Genomic DNA, 23012 nt, shown 5'->3' on the forward strand with positions numbered 1-23012 from the left:
TGTCGAAAAAATTTCATAAAAAAGTGATGGGAAAAATGAGAATAGTGAAAGTCGAAAATTAAGAATGTAAAAGAATTAATGTGTTGCGAGACTATTCACATTAAGAATGAGAGCGGTAACAACTGCAATTGTGGCAACATCAGCACCTATAAACATCAATTATTCATTATGCAACACTTCATAAGCTATCCTTGGACAAAAAAAAGTCAAGCTTTTGATTACTTCTCGAATATTTGTTTAATAACTCAAAGGAAATTCTAAGGAATTGTAATCATAAATTTTGAGTCTCTTTTTTTCTTTTTTCAATTTGGCCTATGAGAATATTGTAACCGTCCTCCGCCAACTAATATTCCACCATAATACTAAGTGGTCTAAATCTTTGATGGTAGGGAACAGAACAATTAGTTCCAAATTATATAGAGAAGTTGCAACAAACAATGTCAAAATTCTGATGCTCCAACATGATGACCAGTCCATTTCACCTATACAAACAATAATTGTTGATTCTATCATAAAGGTCCACATTCCAACATTTTAACGCAAAAACCCACCAACTTCATCAAATAGTCATTTGATAACACGTTTGAATATCCTAGAAAAGAAGCAAAGGTAAACTAATGCGACAACTGTAAATAGCACCCTTGACAGAGGGACTGCATAACAGCATAAACAAAGTTTAGAAATAATGTACAAAACCTATCACCAATGAACCATCAGTTCTCAAACTGAAGAGTTTCACTTCCATATTAACATTCACATCCGAAATCTCCATCCATGAATTTGACATCATTAAGCTCCTGCAAGACACAAAATAATGCATTTAGCAACGTAAAAATTATCTTCTGTGATTTATAGAGAGATACTATGCTAAATCTGAAATCAATAATATCTAGCTTTTTAGATTTGGAATGAAATATGCCTAACAGAGAAGTGAATGGTGGGAATCTTGGTGATACAAATTTTGACCACAAAAATTCAAGTGGTTCCCAGAATGTAAAAATGTTTATATCTGGTTGTTTAGATATAACTCACCATCACTTTCAGGTTTCTAATTGTATGCATGTCTTGCTCCCATGTTCTAATGTCAGTATGAAATGGGATATATGAAAAGGAACACAAGCAACAAGTAACTCAAGTTCTTGCACACACTACAAGACCCTAGAATCAACAATTCATGCCCAACTAGTATATTGTGCAGTTCAAATTTTTATGTGTAGTTGCAAGAAATATTCTTTTTTTCACTAATTGATGGCAAGTTGGCAACTGAAGATAAAGCTGGAGATAAAAATCAGCAAATAACACAATATGCAGCAATTTTGAGATGACTAGTGTAAGGGAATTCTTCTGTTTGGGGAAGTAAAATCCTCATCCTAAAGATGCATGTTATGATGCACCCTTTTCTCGAAAAAACAAAAAAAATAAAAAATAAAAAGATAAATCTTATGCCACTTTAGACTTTTTTCCAGGTTTTAAATGTGTGTAAAGTGAACAAAAGTAGGATCTCAATCTACATTTGCTAGTGTCATGCAGTAGAAATGGCTCAGTAAGCCTCATCTCACTTGAGTCATTGGGCCTTTCTTTAGGTTGTACATGATCTGCACTCTTCCCCTTTCAATACCCTTATTCTCATATATAATTTAGCAGGTTCTAGTATAGATCAAGTCTCCTCAGCTCTGCACCCAATGAACTTCTTAATCACTTCCATATTCTGTATACTGACTAATGGAAACTAACATTTCGTGGTGACATATTATGTTTGGAGCACCACTATGTTCCTCTTTTAAGCACAAATGGTTGGTAGGTTAATTTTATACTCAGGGCAAGCTGTATTGCATAGACACAATCTTGTGTCAGATCCAAGGTTCACCATCTCGGTATTGGACCTTATACCAATCCCATTCTATTACAGTGCTGGTATGTGGTATAGTACGATAAGACTCGGCATACCAAATGTCAATACGGTACAATACCCATATGTCGGTTTGATCCCGATTGATATGGTATGTCCCATCCAATATAGTGTCGATCGGTATAGCAAACCTTGGTCAGATACGTATGCATATCTAAAGTGTCTCATTCAGCAAGAGGAAAAAGAAAAGTAGATGAGGGAATACATCAAAAAACACAATGACGTGACTACAAAATATATTAGCTTTTTACGTTATAAAACTGAAAATGCACTGAGGTGTTTTATCTCCTCCTATATAAATATAACAAAGCACCACTTTCTTGGTGCTAAATTATTGATAAGTTATTTGCATCGAAAAACAATAAAAATTCAAAATCCTATTCTTGATTTCATAAGTTTCAATACTTTTAACTTGTTTATGTGTTCATCAAAATGTGTCACATTAGTAAATTGATGATGCCTGCAAGATCTTAAAGAGTGGTGATATATACAAGATTGCAAATCTAAAATATACAATGGTTTGTTTGCCATATATAGTTAGAATTAAAGGGTTTAGCATCAAGAGCAACCAAAAGAAACATTAGCAAGCTATATAGAAAATTATCATCTAAATGCTTTAAAAAAAATAATAAAAGTTCATTGTTGTATGGCTTACTAAAATTTTTGTTATCAAGGTACATGTTTCACACTCCGAAATTAGTTAAAAGAAACAAGAGATAAAGCACTTCACAAAGTTCTGCAATACCTCCATCATTGACCAAGCTCCAAGAGCAAAAGAAGCTCACTTCTAATGTAATGTGCTGGACTAACTGCTGGAAGCATTCAGCTATCCATCAACCTTTAAAATAACAATCAAAAGTGTTCTTAAGTATCTGAACCAACACACCTCGCTGAAATGTCAATATGTACACTTTGAATTAGGTGACAGTCCAGGTATTGCTGGTTTGCCTTTTCAGGACCTAACCACAACTTGGGCTCAGAAAATAAAATAATCCAAATTAATTATGGTAAGTGATCTGCGGATGAATCTTTGCCCTAAACTATAGACGAAATTTCTGAAACTATTGAGGTGAAAATTCAAAATGATTGATAAGGCATCATCTACCAGTTGACCAAGTATGATAACAGAATATCTCAGAATGAAGAGCAGCATGTGTCTCTAATATATGCCGTGAACAATTCACATTCCATAAACTAACAATGAAACTGGAACATACTATAGATAATGAAAAGAAAAAATATAATAAAAGAAGATATTCCTCCAAGTTTCAACTTTTTCAGGACATTTTCGCATCACACACACACTCTCTCTCTCTTACAACAGATGCAGGCTGAAAAAATAAAATGCAAGACAAGGTAATGTAGCAGAATCGTTCTATAATATATATTCTGGTCCCATTATTGGCTATCTATCAACACAATTTTGATATTTCCGACCTTTTAGGAAGGAACAACAATTCTGCTTGTCTGATACCCCAACCACCAAATGCCCAAGAAAAACAACATGGAAACTGTATCCTTCAGCAAAATATAGTTTCTGATTTGTTTGGCTCACCAAAATGTGTATCAATCTGGAAACCTTTTTTTCCGATACTTAAGAGAAAACTGAACTTTCATTCACTGCTGAGAACCTCCAGAAAATGAAATATAGGATCAAAGACCCTTTATGAGAAAGAAAATGAGCATCACTTCTCTATTTTTCATTTCTTTTCCCAATTATATATAAAAAAAAAATATCTTTTCTATAAAAAAAGATTTTTATTTTCTTTTCTTTTTTTTCCACAGGTTTCCTTGCAGCTAAAAATACCCTCACATTAGGTTCTCCAATAATCTACATATCATTTGCACAGCTGATCCTTAGACTACTAGAACGAAAAACACATAACAATAATTACAACATAGCGAGTGCAACCAACCAAAGGCATCCTGAAATTCACCATCCCTAACATGGTTATCCACATGCACAACCATCAAAACTCATAACTACTAGCATGCATGCACTTGGAATAATGATTTGTTAACCAATAAGTTGTTCAGGCTTGGACATGGATATGAGAACTGGATCCAGATAGATGACCAAAAATCTGACTCAACAAGTGGAAAAATAAAAGGAGATATTGGAATACTAAATGCACAGGAAAAAAAGTAATCTTAATTAATAAATAATTTATATTTAAAAATAGTTTAAAAATAAATTAGTAAAAGATATTGGATCAAATGTATTATTTGTTAAGGTCTTCCAACATGCACATTCCTTATTCACATTTCCTAATTAGCTGAAGAATTTCGGGAAAATGATATTTTGCAAAGCTATTTTAAGATCTGCATTCTTGACCAATCTCTAAAGTGAATAAAAGCTTACTTTTAACATTACTCTACTGAATTTCAATACTAAAAAAAACATTATTACACTGAATTAAAGTGACTGTTGAAGTCCCACTCTGCACTGATTTTCAATGCTGCAATTAAACATTTACACGAAAGTATCCATATCTGATGCACACTCTATTTATATACATATCCAATATGGGTTCTAGAAGCTAGACACGCGTATCTAGTTAATAAAAAATAAAAGAACATCCATCAATCATTTAAGATAGCTCCGGTTATCTCCTCTTCCCATATTCAACCATATCCTAAAGTTTTAGTTAAGAAAAAGATATGGACTAATATGTATTTTTTCTATGTAAAGGGGAAAAAAATTGATCATAATTCATACCGGTTTAATCATGGCATTCACAAGTCCATCATAGCTGCAATCAGTAGAGTTAAAATCACAATGCGACTTTGTGCTTTCCAGTGCATCTTCATCCTTGCAAGTCAGCTGGCCATCAGCTCTTGACTTGTCAATACTGCAGTCTTGTGCAAGGCCTGGAGCATCAAGCACTGTTTGATCAATCACATCTGTGTCCATCTTTTTATTGCCAATGCCATTGCTCAATGTCCGATTAGGAATAGGATTAGAGCTACAGTTCTGTTTCCGATCCTCAAATTTCTGTTTAGATTTGTCTGAGCTTCCAAAGTCTGATAACTTTGTGTCTTCGTTAGCACCTATTGGAATGGGCATCATGCTCCTACCAACTGAGCTGACTTGGCCATGCACATCATTTCCTATCACCAAGTCATGCATATGTGCTACTGAAACATGGAGAGAAGGTTGACAACAAATATCACCATCCATATTTGATATAATTTGAGAAATACTGGCTCCAATGTTGTTGGTAGAAGAACAGTTATTACTAAAAGGGACACTTATAGGCAAAGTGCTTGCACAATAATCAGTTGATGGAAGAGCATCTTGCCAAGTGTCATCCCATCTAACAAGATCAGGAAAGTGAGAAGAGTCCCCAAAACAATACTCAAAAGGGTCTAAGCTAGAGGAAGGCATTCTAACAGAAGAATAACTGCCTGATTCCCCAGCCTGCGTCTGCCCCTTATTTGCTTGTACTGACAAAGTATTGTTTGTCATATTAGCAAAAGAGTTGCTGAAAACACCATTGGTCGGTCCACTGCCAGACAAACCAGAAGGCAATATGTTGTTTGCTTCCTGCACTACCCTGAGTTGTTGCAGCTGACCTAGTCCCATAGAAGTTGGCATCCCCTGAATTGAATTTCCTTGATGGTTTCCTGGTTGACTAATGCCCTGAAGCTTCCTGAGATCATTAAAAAGATAGCTTCTGGTGTTCTGGGTGCAGCCAAGTTGAACAGTCTGAGAAGGTACCAAACCATGCATTCCAAATGCAGTTGAACTATTCATTGTACCAAGTAATCCATTTGGTTGAAAAGATGCAAGAGTTGGTAGCTGTCTAGATCCCCTCAGTGTATGAAAATTTCTAAAACCATCTAATGAACTCATATTAATATAGGAGTTTCTACCTCCTAAAATGGTGGCCATGTGAGTTTGCTGGTTTGCCACAGTACTGAGCCTTTTCAGGTAGAGCCTGTACTTCTGCAAGCACAAGATGGAAGATTCAGCTAATTAGCTTCAGAGCAAGAAAACAAGGATGTAACAAAGAACTGATGATAGGCAGGACACGGATGTATTTCCAAAGGACAGCCTGATTTGATTATCTTAAACATTAGCAGTTTACCCTTGCTTAAACTATGGCTTGCACATTCTCTAAGCTTTTAAAAGGAATTTATCAAATGGATAAGTAGATCCATTCACTAGAAGTAATTATCAAGAAATTACCAAGTAGGTCCTTACTGGCTTGTGTTAAAGTCTTAATCAGTTTTACCTGGACACTTGTATCTAGCTCAAAAAAACTATGTCGGATACGTATCCAAATCAGATATGTGTGAGACTCTGTTTACAGCTTTTAGAGATCTGTGGAGAGCTGGACTCATACCAACAATAAGTCAACCCTCCATTTTGATGTTAGACGTGAGAAAGATAACAGACATATATACTGAAAGACTTACAGACAATATCTTCTAATTTAAAAATATAATTATATATTATTTAAGTAAAACCATCTTCTATCCTAAACATCTTCATATCTTCATTTTTCCCTCTTGCTGAGTCAGACACTTGGATATGTGTCCAAACCTAGTTCCCATGACCATGCCTATGCAACACTGGTGTAAATGGCTTCCAATCAAAGTTGTTTTAGTGTTAAAATTGTGTCTGGCATATTGAAATTAAATATTCAAAATGACGTAATGCATCCTCAAATAATGTACCATATATTAGAGAAAGAATTGTATGCTAGCAGTTGAATGAAGATGAAAGCCTTGCCTGTAGATGGCTTGCAACATTTTCTCTTGTTAGCTTCTCAACATTCATGAGACTGAGTATCTTCTTGGGTACAGCCTCTGTTATCAGAAATAACAAAAGCAGCTTACTACTAAAGAGGCAATGGCATTTAGAAAAGCATGGCACTAATCCAAGCAAAAGGTTGATAAATGTATTATAATGGGAATAGAAGCATTATGACAAAGGCATGATAATGGAAATGCAACATTTATGCTTTCCCTTCTACCAAACGGACTGCATTATCAATTGAAAGCTCTTACTGTCAATGCCCAATTGATTAACTGCAGCAACAAATTTGCGATGCAGCTCAATGGACCAAACGACCCTTGGCTTCTTCTGGGTGGAGGAATCTTCATTCTCATGTGTGTTTTCTTCAGAATCTACTTCATCTTCTTCCATCTGACCCTTCCTCTTCCTGTTAAGCTCATCACTACGATCATGAGGCCCCTGCACACCTTCGGAATTAGGAAGTTGGGCCTTCAGACTACTCTCCCCTTTATTCTGATATCTTGAATATAACTTTTTCCTCCTAACCACATGCTGCCAAATGTTCTTAAGCTCCTCAATCCGGATGGGCTTCAACAGATAGTCACAAGCACCATGAGTTATCCCCTTCATCACAGCTTTGGTATCACCATTTGCAGACAGCACTGCATCGTAAATTAGCACAGTTCAGTGACTTTATCATCAGTTGCCTTTCAGAACACATGCAATCAGAAGAAAAAAAAAAAAAAAAAGCAAATAGTGGGTAAATAAAGAATCTCTTTCAAAAGTTCCAACGTAACCATTCAGTGCTTTGTAATTTCATATATTCTCAGGAAAAATGGTGTCTTTTAATCACAAAAAGATAATAATCGAGGAATTCATTTTAATCAGGAAAACAGGAATCAGGATAGTATTTGGCACTTACTAATAACAGGGAGGTCCATTTCGAGGCCCACAAGCTCCAAAAGCTTGAAACCATCCATGTCTGGCATGTGGACATCACTGATAACCAGATCAAACTTGTCTTTATTCTCCCTCAACAGCTTCAAAGCAACGATTGCCTGACTGGTTGTTGTAACTGAAGGAAAACAATCCACGTCTCTTTAATAAGCCTCACTTCTTTTCTCAAAACAAAAACTTATCCTTCTTTCGACTCATAGGAATAGTCACATTAAAAATCCAAACTTTCAATGAGAACAGCCCAAAAAAAGATAACAAAAAGAGAAGTTCATGAAAGAAGGATGAGGACAGTCTCAAATACCATCAAAAATTACATTTTTTTTTGCAGCAAAAAACTATAGTACGGAAACCAACCAACAGTTATACATAGAAACCCAAAAGGAAACAAAAGAAAACAGATTAAAAGAGAACAAACCATCATAATGGCAGCGCAGGAGAAGATTCTCCAACAACTTGAGGCAAGTGGAATCATCATCGACGGCGAGAACGCGCATGCCCGCAGGGAACTTGTCTATGGTTTCCGCTTCCTTCCCCTTGCTTCTCCCGCTCTCTTCTACTGTCATTCTTCCACTCCAAAGAGCAGTAGAGGACCAGCAACCAAAACCTTGGCAAGTACCTAACACCAATGGAAGAAATCCCGAGGATCTCAAAAGCACTATAGCCTTCTCAAATCCTACAACAGAAAACGGTCAAAGAGAAAACACTGGGAAAGAAGTCAGAAGCTGCTAAGAAAAAGAGGAGGGAGAGAGGGAGCAGATATGAAGGGATTCGTAGGAGTTGAGGTGGTTTGGCAAAGGAAAGGAAATATTTGAGGGCTAAGGGAGGAGGTCGAATGAGGAAAAGAGCAACAGAGCTTCCGATTGGGTGGAATGAATGGAGCGGACCGAATGCATGCACCCACAAAAATGGAAACTTTCCTTCCTTGTTTTATTTTAAGATTTATTTCTTAATTTTCTGTGTGATTTCAATTAACAAGAGAGGTAATTTCGAGGAAATCACGGAAAATTAGAGGAGATAAATGAGGAGGAAAAAAACGTAGGAGGAGTAGGCTTTGCCTTCACTTAATAATTATTTGACTTTTTTTTAATATTATGATGCTGTTTTTTTATTTATTATTTTTATTGTAAAGTTATACGTATGTAGATACGATGGTATGCACCACCCAGTGAATGCCTCCATGGAAAGGATACCATGTCAACCCACTATCTACGTTCATAAGACAACCAACTAAGCTTAATGGGTAATTAAGCTTCTACTATCATCTTTTCTAATCATATGATTATTAGCAATAATGTGGTGCACGTGAACATACATAGTTATGAGAAAAAATACTATAAAAAACACCAAATACTATGATTTAGTTATTGTGGAGGGTTTGGATTTTGGTAGCAATTTGGTTATCATTGTAAAACAGTTGAAAAAAAAAAAAAAAGGGTGAGTTATGAAATAGGTTTGATCTTATTTGGAAAAGAGGAGAGCATGGATAGTAGTTAAGAAAGAGGGAGTAAGTAAATTATTTTCAACATAAATAGAAAAAATATTTTTGGTATAAAATTTGGCAGGGAAATGAAAAGATGATATTTTTTTATATCAAAACTGTTACTTTAATATATAATATGGATAATGGTATAGATACAAACACATATATATGTATTTATGTATGCATTCATGCAAACGAGCATGTATATGTGTGCACATTATGTTTCATAGGAGTGTCCTGGCATCACTGTTCTTTTTTACAATAAAGATAGGATGCTTGCGTTATTTGTAACGGTTTTGTCTCTTCTTCTTGTCCTATATTAACTCTCCCACATAAATATATGTACACGTGTCATAGGAGTCTCTTTAAACCTTTCTTTTTATTTTTAATGAAGACAATGTGTTGATTTTGTTTATCATCATTGGTAGAATGATATATAAGAAGATCATTAATAATAATTTTATCTCCTGCACTCGTCTACACTAATTCATCCTCAATCTTTCTCCTCTCACTATTTCATCTAAACTAAGATAAAAGCTCAAATTCATCTAACCAATATCCGATTATTCGTGCATTTATTATTGAGAATATAAGTGGAAGATTATAACATAGGTTTATTTATTATACTCGAGCCATTGGCATCCCCAAGGTATTGAGAAACCTATCATCATTCCTGCAATTTGCTACATCTAGTGTGAGTAAGCTTATGTGTGAGGTGAAAAATTGATAGTAAGTTCTTTAAAAGGTGGTGGCCAAGATTGGTATGTGAGCGGTAAATTAAAATGGTTATTTTTATGGATTAAAAAATTATTAGTATTTGAGTAGATAAAAATAGTAAAGATTTTTTATTAAGTAATAAACGTAATATATATTTTTGACCGATTTCCTATTAGTTGAAGCTCTGGAGTTAATTGGATAAGTGATATTGATACCCGAGGTCATATTCGTTGGAGGTCATGTGTTTGAATTCCATTTGTTTAAATAATTGAATTCCAAGCTCAATTATCATTGTCATTTGAATGTCAAACTGCATACATTCGACTAGGTCATAATACTTCACCCCCAAAAAAAAAAGAGATTATAATATGTGCTATGTGCATGATCATAGATGGCTATAATCACCTAATCTAATTAAGCTTTTCTTTTCTTTTCTTTTCTTTTCTTGAATATGTGCACTCTTAGTTTGGGAGTTGTACTTCTTCTGTTCTCCCATGAGTAAGAATCAAAAATTAGAGGTATTTATTTAACCTAATAGTAGATATTAAAGGCCAAAAGCGGGCATTGAAATTGTCATAACACATTGATTTGGATACAATAGAGCTTGCTATTAAGATTTAGCACGTCAAAAACATCCAAACTTCCGAAGAAAGTAATATTATCATTGTATATGGTGATCTAAGCAAGGGAAAAAGAATTGGAGGATAAGGATACCTAACTAGATTTTGCATTGCATAGAAGACATGAATATCTCATATGTGTCTTCTTAGCTAGCTCTTCAACAAAAACTAAAGTTTAGGGTGACACTGCAGCACAAACAAACTTCTTTTCTTCCTCATCCGTAAGCTTCTGATCACCATTAAGACATGCCAAGCTTAATATAAATATAAGCTATAAAATTCCATTGCCTGGATTAGGCCAACGAGTGATTAATCCGTATAGAAGTTGATAAAATATTATATGCAAAATGTCTTTATCACATTTTTTTCAAAATATCATTTTCATGCTGTAAAATGTCCAAGATGAACACGACATTGTGTGCAGGTTGTCAAGTATTGCACTTTAGTCAAATGACATCCATCACCTAATTTTGACAACAACATTAGCCTTCATTTCTTCCGAGACCCCTACCATCTAGACCATCTTTGGCATCTTTTAAGAATGCCCCTACATGTCACCGCCACCTAAGTGTCAGCAAGTCCAAGCCCTAACTAATGCTTCCTCTCAGCTAGGTTCATATCATGCATGTCTGCTATCCATTGCCTTGGCTCTTTTTGGTTCCTTTCATAACCAGCCAATGAATTCTACAGCCATGTACCTCACTTATTAAAGTTTTTAAGGCCCATTAATTTGTTGTGGTGTAAAAGATGAAGGAATTTGTGACAATCAAGCATCAAATATCCAAATGCAAAAGACCTTTTGATGGTACAAAATGGAAACTTTGATATGATAAATAGGAAGAGAAAAGAAGTCCACAAAGTGTCACCCCATTCAAGGGTACTTAAATAACCACCCGGTTCTTTGGATGAGAGAGAATGGACAGCGTCCACATCAATTCCGCCAAATCTAAGCAAATAATGACAGTTAAATTCTAATTATTCAAGATTTCCTTCCATAATTTCCCACTTTAATGCAGCATTAAAGTGCACACTCGCATGATGATTATTTTTATTTAGAATGGTAATTATTTTTCCCTACATGACATTTTTTTTAATCCTTTTTATGTATTTATTAATTTATTTATGCAGCACTCTCACAAAGCTGTCCATGCAATATAATTCCATGAATATATTACTACAAAGTTTACCTCCTTTAAACTGCTTGCACGCCTTTGCATGATCCATTTTAAGCAGGGGTTGGGTCAGATACATGTAGATCACTTTGCACAATTGTTATCATTTGTGTCTCAAAGAAATCAGTGATTACTTTCTCAAAGTGCCCAACCTTTTTCTTTTCGTCATTTTTAAATGCTGAAACTTTGCATAAAGACTACGTACGGCAGTTATTATTCCCTTGTTTAAAATATTTACTTATATTTTAGATTCTTGTGTTTGGGCATGTCAGCATGAACATATTATTTAATTGCATGGATTAAGGTGAGCCACGAAAGGAAACAACCCAAAGGCTATAAATCAGCAAAAGATAAATTTAAAAAAAAAAAAACCCCAAAATCCTGCATGCTCTACGAGGAGGACAACCAACAGCACCTATACGGCTACACTCAAAATTTTTTTTTAGATAGATAAATATTATAAAAAAAATTGATCAATTTATTTATCAATCAATTTATTTATATTTTTATATTTTTTAAATTATATATTATATCATATCATATTATATTTATATAATAATATAATATAATTATATATAGTAATATTTATATGATAAAAAGTGTTATAAAAAATATAGATAAATCTTAGTAACTTACTCGATAAGATATTAATGGAAAAGAACAAAGATAATAAATTTCAGAATAATTATCCAATGTCAAAAAAATATAAATAAATTATTTTTTTATCTAAATATTATCTAAAAAAATTTATCTTGAAAAATATAAATTTTTTAATAAATTTTTTTTTACCCTCCAAACACCAGCCCTAGTTTCTAATGTGATTGTTACAACAGCATTTCCCTGGGTGAAATATGATGATATATGGTGCATGATGTGTGTGAAATGGGTGTTGGCACTAGTGAGTCTAATTAGGAATTCTCCATCTGATTGATAAAATCTTGTATGTTTCAATATAAAATCAAGCATTTTGGGTGAATAATTATAAGCCACTGTATTCATATTCACTGGAAGCACTAATCTCGACATATGTGCAATGGATACTGGTTACAGAGTCGAGCATAGTAATTATACAATGATTAATTTCTTGAAATAAATCATTAACACTTGGAGTTACTTTTAACCAAATCTTATGTATGTACAATGCATGTATTTTATTTAAGGAATAATTGAATGATTTTTGAGACCGCATCAATTAAAATTGTGGAATCGTTATCCTCCTTGCTTTAGAAATTGTGTGAGGCAGCCGGAGAGGCCAATCCATTTGGAAAAAATAAATGAATAAATAAAGCAGCAAATTAGAGAGAGAAACAAAGAAATGCTATCTCTCAACTATAGTATCAATCATGCATGGCTCAGAGAGGTAGGGTGGGATATCATGACTTCACCAACGTACCAATATAAGACTCATTCAAGGAGCTGGCATTATACTAGTAAATATATAATGCTAATTATTTGGCACGTAACGCACATGCAAAAGTTATTTAAAAAATATTAATTTAGTCAATGTTATAAAGTTACACGTATGCATTTGGATTTGCAAGTGTCATTAATCCAAAATTTGTAAGCAGCTCTAGTATATTCGGCTGTTACAGAATATTAAGTGTAGCGTTATAAAATACTACTATTAAGTGTCATTAACTTTTTCTCTCTCTTTTTTCTTTGTTAAAAAACTTTCTCTTTGGATGATGGGTGGACTCCAAAGGATCTCCTTTTGTAACGGGAGTTGATCTTGTCAGGATGTCCTGAACCCTGATTGTCAGATAGCGTGCAAGCCCCTCACTCTAGCCCTCGTCAGGCATTACTGTTGTTCGACCATCGCCAATCTCTATTGAGCTATTTGTACTCTAGCTTAAGTCTGTATTTCATGATTTGATTAGTGGAGTCCCATACTGTTTTATTATGGAACTAAATTGATCTATGCAGAGGGTCTTAGATTGACAAGTTGTGACCACCCCACCATCGAGCTCACCTAGTCTTTATCGGGTATCTTTGAAACCCATCATTGATGACCTCTATTGTACAATCTTTGCACTAATTAAGTTCTTACTTTGTGATCTGTCGATTGAGCCATTCATTTTTGACTAACTCGGACCACCAAGCATCGCCATTCGAATGGTTTTACCTTTCTTTTTATACAAATCTTTTTATATTATCAATCTTGATTTTGTATGGAGATTAAAACATTTGGACATGAAGAAACTAGCAACAGGTTTCATGCTCTAGTTTCAAAATCAAGATAAAATCCAAACTCTTTAGTTATTCTAATTTTGAATCAAGGAATAATAGAAAAATTATGGATAATTCGAATATTGGAACTCTAAAATTAGAAAATCAACAAAAAATTATTTATTTATTATGTTGATGGTTAATGTAGATGAGTTGGATCTATGCTGATTTTAGATTAACCAAACATGTTAGGTATGGACTAGTAACTATTGTATGCGAGTTTGTCCTCCATAGAGGTGGGGTAACCTTCACACTCCTATTTCCTTTATTTTTCTGGTCGAAATAGGATAACAAGTTAAAGGCTGATTGGGGAATTATGTGGCGGACCATTGGCTGTTGCTGGAATTTAGAAGGATTGATGTTGGGTCCCAGCACCTTCAAACTTCAAGGGCATTCGGGAACAGGGGTGGTTGATAATTTACAACTTTGAAATTATAGGATCTGAACATTTCCAGTTTTAGGATTTAGAAACTCTATGCAAGAATTTTGTTTCTTTATTTAATTATTTGAAAATTTTGGACCTTTATATATTTTATTTGAGTTGGATTTCTTTTTTTATAATATTTTTTTAGCATTCACAGCATCATTATCTAAAAATATAATGAGCAAAAATCCTAGTGCAAGTAGAGCCGTAGGTTTGGATTCAAGAAGTGGTGATTAATTCAATACATTAGAGTGCTCTCACTTATTTAGGGCATGTTTGGATGTCTGTACCCAAAATTTTATGAAATTCGTAGGTTGGATCAAGACAACTAAGTCGGATTGGGTTAGGCTTATATTTATAAGAATCCAAAGAATTATTGTAGTGGGCCAAATCTCGTAGGGAGAAAAAAAGACCTCAAAAGGTTTTTTTTTTTTTTTGTGTGTCTCCCTGTAGGATTCAAATTGGCACTGTAATGATTCTTTGGGTATTTATAAAACTAGATTTAGTTCAGTTTGATTTAGTTAGTTATCTTGATCTAAATCATGAATTTCATAAAATTATAGATCCAGATATTCAAATAAATTGTTAGGCTGTATTAGGCTTATATTTATAAGAACCATAAAACTTTTGGAGTAGATCAATCCAAAACCTATAGGGAGAAAAACAGACAGGTATTTTATCTTTCCATGAGATTTGGATCAATATACTCTAATCCTTTATTTAGTACGAAGGATAGATTGAAAGAAGGATAGATGGAGAAATCATATATTTGACGAAATATAGAAGGATGAGTGGAAACGATTCTCCCTTCTGTTTGGTATAGAAAGAATGAAAGGGTAGATGGATGATATTTGTATAAAATTTTTACGAAACTATTCTTTGATAAAAATATTATTATTATCAATTTATAATGCTTATTTATACTAAAGAAATAAATAATGTATGAATTTATAATATTTATAATCTATAATTATATAAAAAAATTATATAAATATTTAATTTAATATATTTTTTAAATTAATTATTAATAAATTAATTATATAAATAACTAATTAATTTATAATTTATTTTAAATAATTAATTAATATTGTATAAATAGTTAATTAAAAATCATAAATATAAATGAAAAAATAAAAAATAATATATTTATTTAATCATAATTATGAAAATTATATACTAAAATTAAAATAATAGCTAATAAAATTTAATAATATATGATTAATAGTATATATAAAAATATCTATAAATAATATGAATGAAAAAAAGAAAAAAAATTATAGTTTCATCAAATAAAATTAATAAAGATAATTTTTTCAATACGAAAGTTCATCTTTCAATGCTTCGTCCATCTTTTTTTTCATCCTCTCAATTTGGGAAGATGCAAATTGATGGGTCAGGATAGATGGACAGTCTCTTTTTTTCATCCATCATCCCTGTAATTTTTTGAACCAAACGATAGATGGAGATCATCTATTTTTTTAATTCTATCCATCTATCCTCTCATGACCATAACCAAATATAAAATAATGGTTCTTTGGATATTTATAAAGATAAACTTAGTCTAACCTAATTTAGTTGATTGTCTTGCTTCAACCTATGAATTTCATGAGATTTTAGGCTTAGACATATAAAAAAGATTTTAATATTTTATACCAAATTTTTTTTTTAATTAATATTTTTTTTGGATACATAATTAATATCCTTCAATAGTAAATCACATAGGTGTATCAACATTCAACGGTTGCGATTCACTTCATCAGATGGACCTCTTTATTAGTTGCGCTAAAATAAGGGCGGAAATATCATCAACGGATGCCCTGGCGCACTACAAACGGCCAGCTGGTGCCGTTCGGACTCGTGTCCTTCGGACCTGGACGCGCCATTTTTGACCGGCCACGAATTTAGTTATACCTCTCCACTCGATGCGAGCCACGTGTCGCAATCGTGAGACGGGGACCACTTACTCACCCTTCACTTTTTTAACCCAGGTGCCCCTCGTCTCCTCCCCCAATATTTTTCCCCTCTCTTGTCCTTTTCCTCCCCCAGCCTCCGCCTCTCTCAGTCTCTCTTAGTCCCAGCTCCCGCTCAAGAATCGTCTTCAAGGTGGAGCTCATCGATTTCTTCTTCTTTGTTTGATATTAAAAGTAAGAATTAGATCCTTTTTCTCTCAAATGATTCATCCTAGTTTTCTAGGATCTCTCGATGAAATCTCTAGGCGAGCAGGGCGGTCATAAGTGAGGCCTCCAAGAATTCAAGAGTCCGGAGAGCTAGGGCTTCCGGAGCTGTTCTTGGATCGCTCGTTCTTCATTTATATGGTTTCACTTTTGATCTTTTGACATCGTGTCGATCCATGCATTAGATTTCGAGAACTAAAAAGGCGGCGGCGGCGGAGAGCATGGAGGCGTCGTCGTCGGCGGCGGCGGACAGCATGGAGTCGTCGTCGGCCACGAGAGGTGTAGGGATGGGGCCGCAGGGGCTGACGAGGCGGCCGTCGCGGAACGCAGTGACGACGACGGTCCCGACGGAGGTGTTCTACGACGAGGTGGTGCCGCCGTCGCTCGCTGGGATCGCCACCATTCTCCGCGTCGCTAGCGAGATCGAGCAAGAACGCCCTCGTGTCGCCTATCTCTGTGGGTACCCTGTCCGAGGGCTAGCGTTCTTACTGGATTTTTGGCTTCATAATTTCCGAAATCTGGCTCATTACATTCTTTTTTTTGGGTTTGTCTTCGTCGTCTTCTTACGTGAAGGTCGTTACTATGCGTTTGAGAAGGCCCACAGGCTCGATCCGAACTCGAGCGGACGTGGAGTTCGGCAGTTCAAAACCAATCTCCTCACAAGATTAGAGCGGGTGAGAACATCTTCTCCTCTTTCTCCCTCTCAGAAAATTTATTTTCTCAAATTGTATAATTGGAAAAGTCTGATTCAGCAGGTCGCCGTTTTTTTTTTTTTTTTTTTAGTTTTGCAAATATTCGTTTAATTACGTATTACTTTTATTGGATCTTGTAATTTATATGATGATATTCGCACTCCTCTGTATCCCTATCTCTCCCTTCGTTGTCCAAATACATTCTGGTCCGCGGACGGATTGCATGCATGCATGATGCAGCTATTTTTCCAGTTGGGGGGGCATTTTCTGAGTGTCTGCATGGAAATTTTTGTGCGGATATGAAATCTGCCGTCCACTGGCCTCTTGATCGTATCTTCTGCCCATAAATATCGATCATCGCCGGAGACCACTTTATTTGGTAGGGTTACTGTGACTTGACGGACGAGATGGTCTACTAGGGTGGAGTGGATGGTGGATCCACCTTCCGCATAGAAATTTCTATCCACGCCTTTGGATTGATTTCTTTGTAGTTTTAAACGTCGGGGCCGAAGTGGGGTCGCGGTCGAACATGTGGGCGTTTTGGTCATTTTGCAAAAACGAAGGTTCTATTCTCATCATCCCATGCTCTGTTTCTTGGGGTGGGATCTGATCACCACCTCGGTGAGATGAAGCTCAAGAGTTCGACTGAGGAACGCCGAGCGCCAGGCACTCGACGCTCGTTCTGTTATCTGAAGGCTGGTGGCGTCGGCGGGGCGAGAAGCTTTAGATATCCTTCGTCGTTTTCTATTCTTCTTCTCATATAAATTTTTTTTTCTGTAACTCTTCTTTTTCGGGATCACTAAGTGAACTTGTTTTAATAAATTAAGATTTGATTTTTTTTTTTCCTAACGGTTCTGTTATTTAAGAGAACCTCGTTTGTGTAAGGATTTTTCCGGTTAATAGGGGTTGCTAGAACTTGTTTTATCGCAATCTCGAAAATTTTGGTGCCTGATGTGCGTTGATTCTAGAGTACATAACGTTGAAGTCTGCAAATTCGCATAAGCATCTTGAGGTGATTTTGTTCATGTATTTGGAGGGTATTTTTTTGACATCATTCTAATGGTTGTAAACATTTTATTTTTGTTACAAACGAGGTATCTTTACCATAAGAATTTGCGTTATATAGACTCGGTAAACATGAAAAGTAAGGACTACGGCATGCAACGTGAACTTTCTACGGCCTGTATTTGCGGCAATCACGTAATAATCATGAACAATTTCCTTGAATTGGGGCTGCATTAACCTAATCTGAATCCGTGTTATAGGAAAATACGCAAAGTCTTGCTAAAAGGGTAAAAAGAACAGATGCCAGAGAGATTGAGAGCTTTTATCAGCAATACTATGAAAATTATGTCAGAGCTCTGGATAGAGGCGAACAAGGAGATAGGTATCTGTGGCTTACTGGCTTACAATGCTAACACTCTTAATGATGCTTGGGGTTTCTTTATTTTGATTAGATGTTTTATTTTGTGATCATTTCTTCTTTATAGAGCTCAGCTTGGGAAAGCTTACCAGACCGCTGGGGTGCTCTTTGAAGTGCTCTGTGCAGTCAATAAGAATGAAAAAGTTGAAGAAGTGGCACCTGAGGTTAGAACTCTGACTGTCAGTTTTGCTCGGCAAGAGTGCTAGTCAGTAGTATCTTTTGAATGCATGAACTTGTCTTCATATTGCTTTGCCATGTATCAGGCATAATAAGTAATGATGGAAAAATTTAAGCCTTACATGATTGTGTGCTTTGGTTTTAGTTATTTCTGGTGATTTCTGGAAGTTTTGCGAAATATACTTCTTTGTGGTTGAGCAGATTATTGCTTCTGCTAAAGAAGTTGAAGAAAAGAAGGAGATCTATATGCCATATAACATTCTTCCCCTTGATGCTGCTGGTGCTTCACAGCCCATCATGCAATTTGAGGAGGTATTACATGTTAGAAATAATCTGCCTCTTGCAGACTCCCTTGCTTGGCACGCTACCCTTGGTTTTTTATATCCTTCAGCCATCTTTGTGATAGCTTCTTCTTTTTCCCAGCAATAAACAAGTTTATTTTATTTTTATGATATTGTCTTTAACAGATCAAAGCAGCTGTGTCTGCTCTCAGGAGTACAAGAGGTTTGAGCTGGCCTGCTTCATTTGAGCAGCAAGGGCAGAAACCGGGGGACTTAGATCTTCTTGATTGGTTGAGGGCGATGTTTGGGTTTCAGGTATCCTGTCTAACGAAAAAGAGGCATTCCTAGAATACTTGTTTCTTGAAGAAGTTTTACTTTGTTCTTATTTTCTCTAAAACTCTCTCTCTCTCTCTCTCTCTCTCTCTCTCTCTCTCTCTATCTATCTATCTATCTATCTTGTTTTCACCAGAGAGATAACGTCAGGAACCAAAGGGAGAACTTAATTTTATTGCTTGCTAATGTTCATATGAGACTGACGTCCAAGCCTGAACTTCTTAACAAAGTAGGTGATTTTTTTTTCCCTCTTAAAATTGTTGTATTCATTTGAGCCCTATATCTTCTTAGACATATGTGAGTTGTGATGATTCTAGAATCTGAAAAAAAAAAAAAAAGAGGAGAAAATCCTCCTCTTTCATATAAAGTAAGCTTCTGATGGCTCCTTTCAATACCAATATCTATGGCTGCTTTATTGTTAACTGATCTCAATGCTGTCATGTTTCATTAGATGTCCTCAATACCAACTATCCTCATTATGAATTGGATACTTATCTCTTTATTTTTTTGTAGTGCAAGATTATTTAATTTATCTTGTAGATAATTTTTATGCATAGCTGGATTAGTTAATTAAAAAAATTTGCATTGTCATGTCACAACGAGTAAGCTGTGGCTGACCTTACCTCATGCTTGAGAGCAACATTTGGACTGAGATATGGGCCAACCCTATATGAGTAGCTACCAGTGAAATCTTATAACATAACCTCATAATTTGTTGATTTCTTTTGGCCTAAAGTTCTTTAATAGGAAACTCCATAGTTTGTTCCAGAATATGAATATGTGAAGTTGAATTGGCAGCTATGTGATGCACTAAGTGGCTTCAAGGCTTCTTCTGGATCAGCCAATTTTTGTGTCTTGCTAATTCTTGCTAGGTATGTTTCAAATCATGAGAAATCCAACAAAAATGATTAATATTATCACAAAAGCTGGAAAACCTGATCTTGACTCACATTAACTTTATTTCTGTACAAGTTTCACTTTCAAAGACCCAACCAACATTTTGTTTCACAATGGAACTTCCCAGATTCTTGCTTGCAGCAGAAATTTCATCTGGAATGAGGAGTTTGATGAGCTAATCAATGACAAAAATGCCATGTGTCGAAAAAAGTTGTCCAAAATACCTAAGCAGCAACTATGTTTATTGCATCAAATGCCTAGTGACTAGGGCATAGTCTGCAGATTAGTAACTCGAAAGCTGTTGGATGACCATAGTACTATATAATCATCCATGTGACCAGTATATAGTTATTAGGAGTTATTTATTTGGCTCATGCTAAACTTATGTGGTAACTTCATAAGTTTGTGTTGGTGGACAACTACATAAAGGTGATACCTAGATGACATGCAACCACCATCAATCTGGGTGAGCATGTCAAGCAGTTTTGTCTAGATGGTCACTTGTTCTGATAATACTGGCTTCATAAAGCAACTGAAGACTAGAAGAATAGCACAAGGAAAAGCAAGCTAATAATAAAAGAAGTGCTTGCCATGTTTTGGTCTTCCAGTATCACTTTATTGTGTGCTTTATGTAATCTGGTAACATTAACAGAGAAAAAATAAGTAAAAAAAATGGATCAGATTGTTCCCTAAAGGATATGGACAAAAGCATGAGAATGATGGATTCATGTAAAGTTGATGTATTTAGAGCTTGTGAGGAGTTTTCTAGGATTTGTTTAATAAGATCAATATCAAAGCAGTAGATTTTCTGATTGTTAGGTTAGAACGAGTACTGGATTCATTCAGACATTTGTCATTTGCATTCTATAAGTGAAACCTTGCTGGAAAGCAAGAAATAGGGCTTTCTGTACTTTCTGAAACAATATTACATGCATCCATAATTATGACAAAAATAACCATAGTTCTTAGGTGTTGGTGATCCTCTCTCTTACCTTACCTTGGGCAACATACTGCCAATTGCGCAACTGCTGACAGAAGAAATGCATGTGTTTTTTTTCACTGAGAAAGGGAGGGAAAATCATCTGCATTATGATTACCTAAGCTCATATTTTTGGAGATGCACCATCCAAGAATCAAACTGAGAATCTCTGGTTACTAAGTATAGGAGTATGATTCCCAATTCAAAACAATGAAAATTTCATTGAGAGAAATATTGTATTCACTTTCTTTCCACTTGATTTTAATGGGTTCACCATGAACTAATGGTCTGACTTTTGTATCCTGAGAGAAATCTAAGCAGGGGCAATTTTGTCATGAAATTTAGCTAGAGAAAAACTTTATGATGATTTTAAGGAATTCTCTTGGTTATTGTTGTTAGACAATATAATTTATTAATCTACTAAGCTGGCAAAATAACCTAAAACTTATTAATTAGTTGATACTCAGGCAATTTTATGGAGTGGCATTTTTCTTTGGCCAAGTGGTAGGCTAGGCAATTTGTAATCTTTGTCAGTGGAGCTATATCTTGTCTTTATTCTCATTCTCATCTGGGCATTTAATAATGGGAGTTTTTAGCTCATGTTGATTGATTTGCAAAATTGGTTTGTGCAAATTTAGGCCTTCACTATGCTAAATAATTTTGAAAGTTTGCATTGCAGAAGGGTTTAAATCCGGCACCAAACCGTGTCTAGGTTTGCTCTTGGGATTGTATGGCATCAGTATGAGACAGTATGGTTAGGACAGTCCATAAACAGTCATTAACAACATAAATAAAAGGAAAAAAACAAAACAGAAATTTGTGCATGGACTGTGCCAACCAACCGGGTGTGTCCGAAGAGTTGGGATGCAACCAAGATGGTCGAAATGGTTAGGACATCCTGGTTCAAGATAGAATTGGTGTCTTGCAGATGCTCGGGTACCATTTTCTTCTTGGAATGGTACAGGTATTGGTAGAAGATGTCAGCACTGTTAGGAAATGAATTATTGGTGATGTCATTGTTGTTCTCAATTTACAAGCAGTAAAAATGATGTTTCATCAGTCATCTTTTAGACTTAGAACTAAAACCTGTCTTCGTCGTGTCAACTGGCAACTTTGTTCACATAGGGAGCACACTAAACTACATGATAAAATTATATTGTTTGCTTGAAAGTTCTCCTATTCTTAGAACCATACTTCTAATATTATTCATTTGTTGTTGTTTGCAGTATCATTAGGGACAAGCAAGCAATGATGAGTCAATATTTTCTAAGTTTTAATTGAAGGATCTTGAATTGTACATCATCAAGCAATTTTGATCTAGTGACAAGTATGATAAACTATAAGTCCTGGTCTCAGAAACCACATCAGAATAGGATGGTGTGAGGTCAGATTTGTGTTGGGTTGGGCAGTTCTACCTCCGCAATTAAAAATCCCATATCCATATCTACTCTATACCCACCTCAAGTCGGGTCGGATAAGAAATTCATCATCCAAAGATTCCAAACATTATAACATAATTATAACTTTGAAATGGGGGATTTAGATTAAGGTTATATCAGGTCAGGGCATGCCATTACTTGTACTCAACCCGAACATGCTTTGGGTTTAAATAAGGTTGGATAAAATCTATCCCATTTAGCTCGGGTTGGTCTGGTATCTAGTGGTTTGGCTAGAATTGCCATCTCTAGTGCTAGGATCCCAAAATCCTCTGTTCCAGTATATATTGACCATACTAATTTGTACAAAGATTTACTGTACCATCTAGGGCATACCATACTGTACCTGTGTCCTATTGGTATGGTGTGCC

General features: G+C 35.2%; 2 protein-coding genes across 2 annotated transcripts in view; one reads left to right on the forward strand and one right to left on the reverse strand.

The window, feature by feature from the left end:
- Window positions 1-75: 75 nt before the first annotated feature.
- On the reverse strand, window positions 76-8595 carry LOC140852175 (two-component response regulator ORR24-like). The gene is made up of 9 exons (XM_073245139.1): window positions 8026-8595; window positions 7576-7728; window positions 6926-7315; window positions 6648-6724; window positions 4629-5858; window positions 3229-3240; window positions 3094-3125; window positions 697-797; window positions 76-146 (listed from the first exon to the last, which is right to left on the reverse strand). Exons 1-9 carry the CDS (start codon window positions 8171-8173, stop codon window positions 76-78), a joined length of 2214 nt encoding a protein of 737 aa, XP_073101240.1. The 5' UTR covers window positions 8174-8595.
- A 9850-nt stretch (window positions 8596-18445) lies between these two features.
- LOC105053303 (callose synthase 5) overlaps window positions 18446-23012 on the forward strand; it is a 55579-nt gene continuing 51012 nt past the window's right edge. The window contains exons 1-5 of the mRNA XM_073244411.1: window positions 18446-18502; window positions 18606-18702; window positions 18917-19027; window positions 19183-19311; window positions 19466-19558. Coding sequence (XP_073100512.1) covers window positions 18962-19027; window positions 19183-19311; window positions 19466-19558 — 288 coding nt within the window. The 5' untranslated portion in view covers window positions 18446-18502; window positions 18606-18702; window positions 18917-18961. The remainder of the gene's footprint in view (window positions 18503-18605; window positions 18703-18916; window positions 19028-19182; window positions 19312-19465; window positions 19559-23012) is intronic.

This window comes from Elaeis guineensis, chromosome 10 (genome assembly GCF_000442705.2).
Source record: "Elaeis guineensis isolate ETL-2024a chromosome 10, EG11, whole genome shotgun sequence".
In the NCBI taxonomy this organism is placed as follows: Eukaryota; Viridiplantae; Streptophyta; class Magnoliopsida; order Arecales; family Arecaceae; genus Elaeis; species Elaeis guineensis.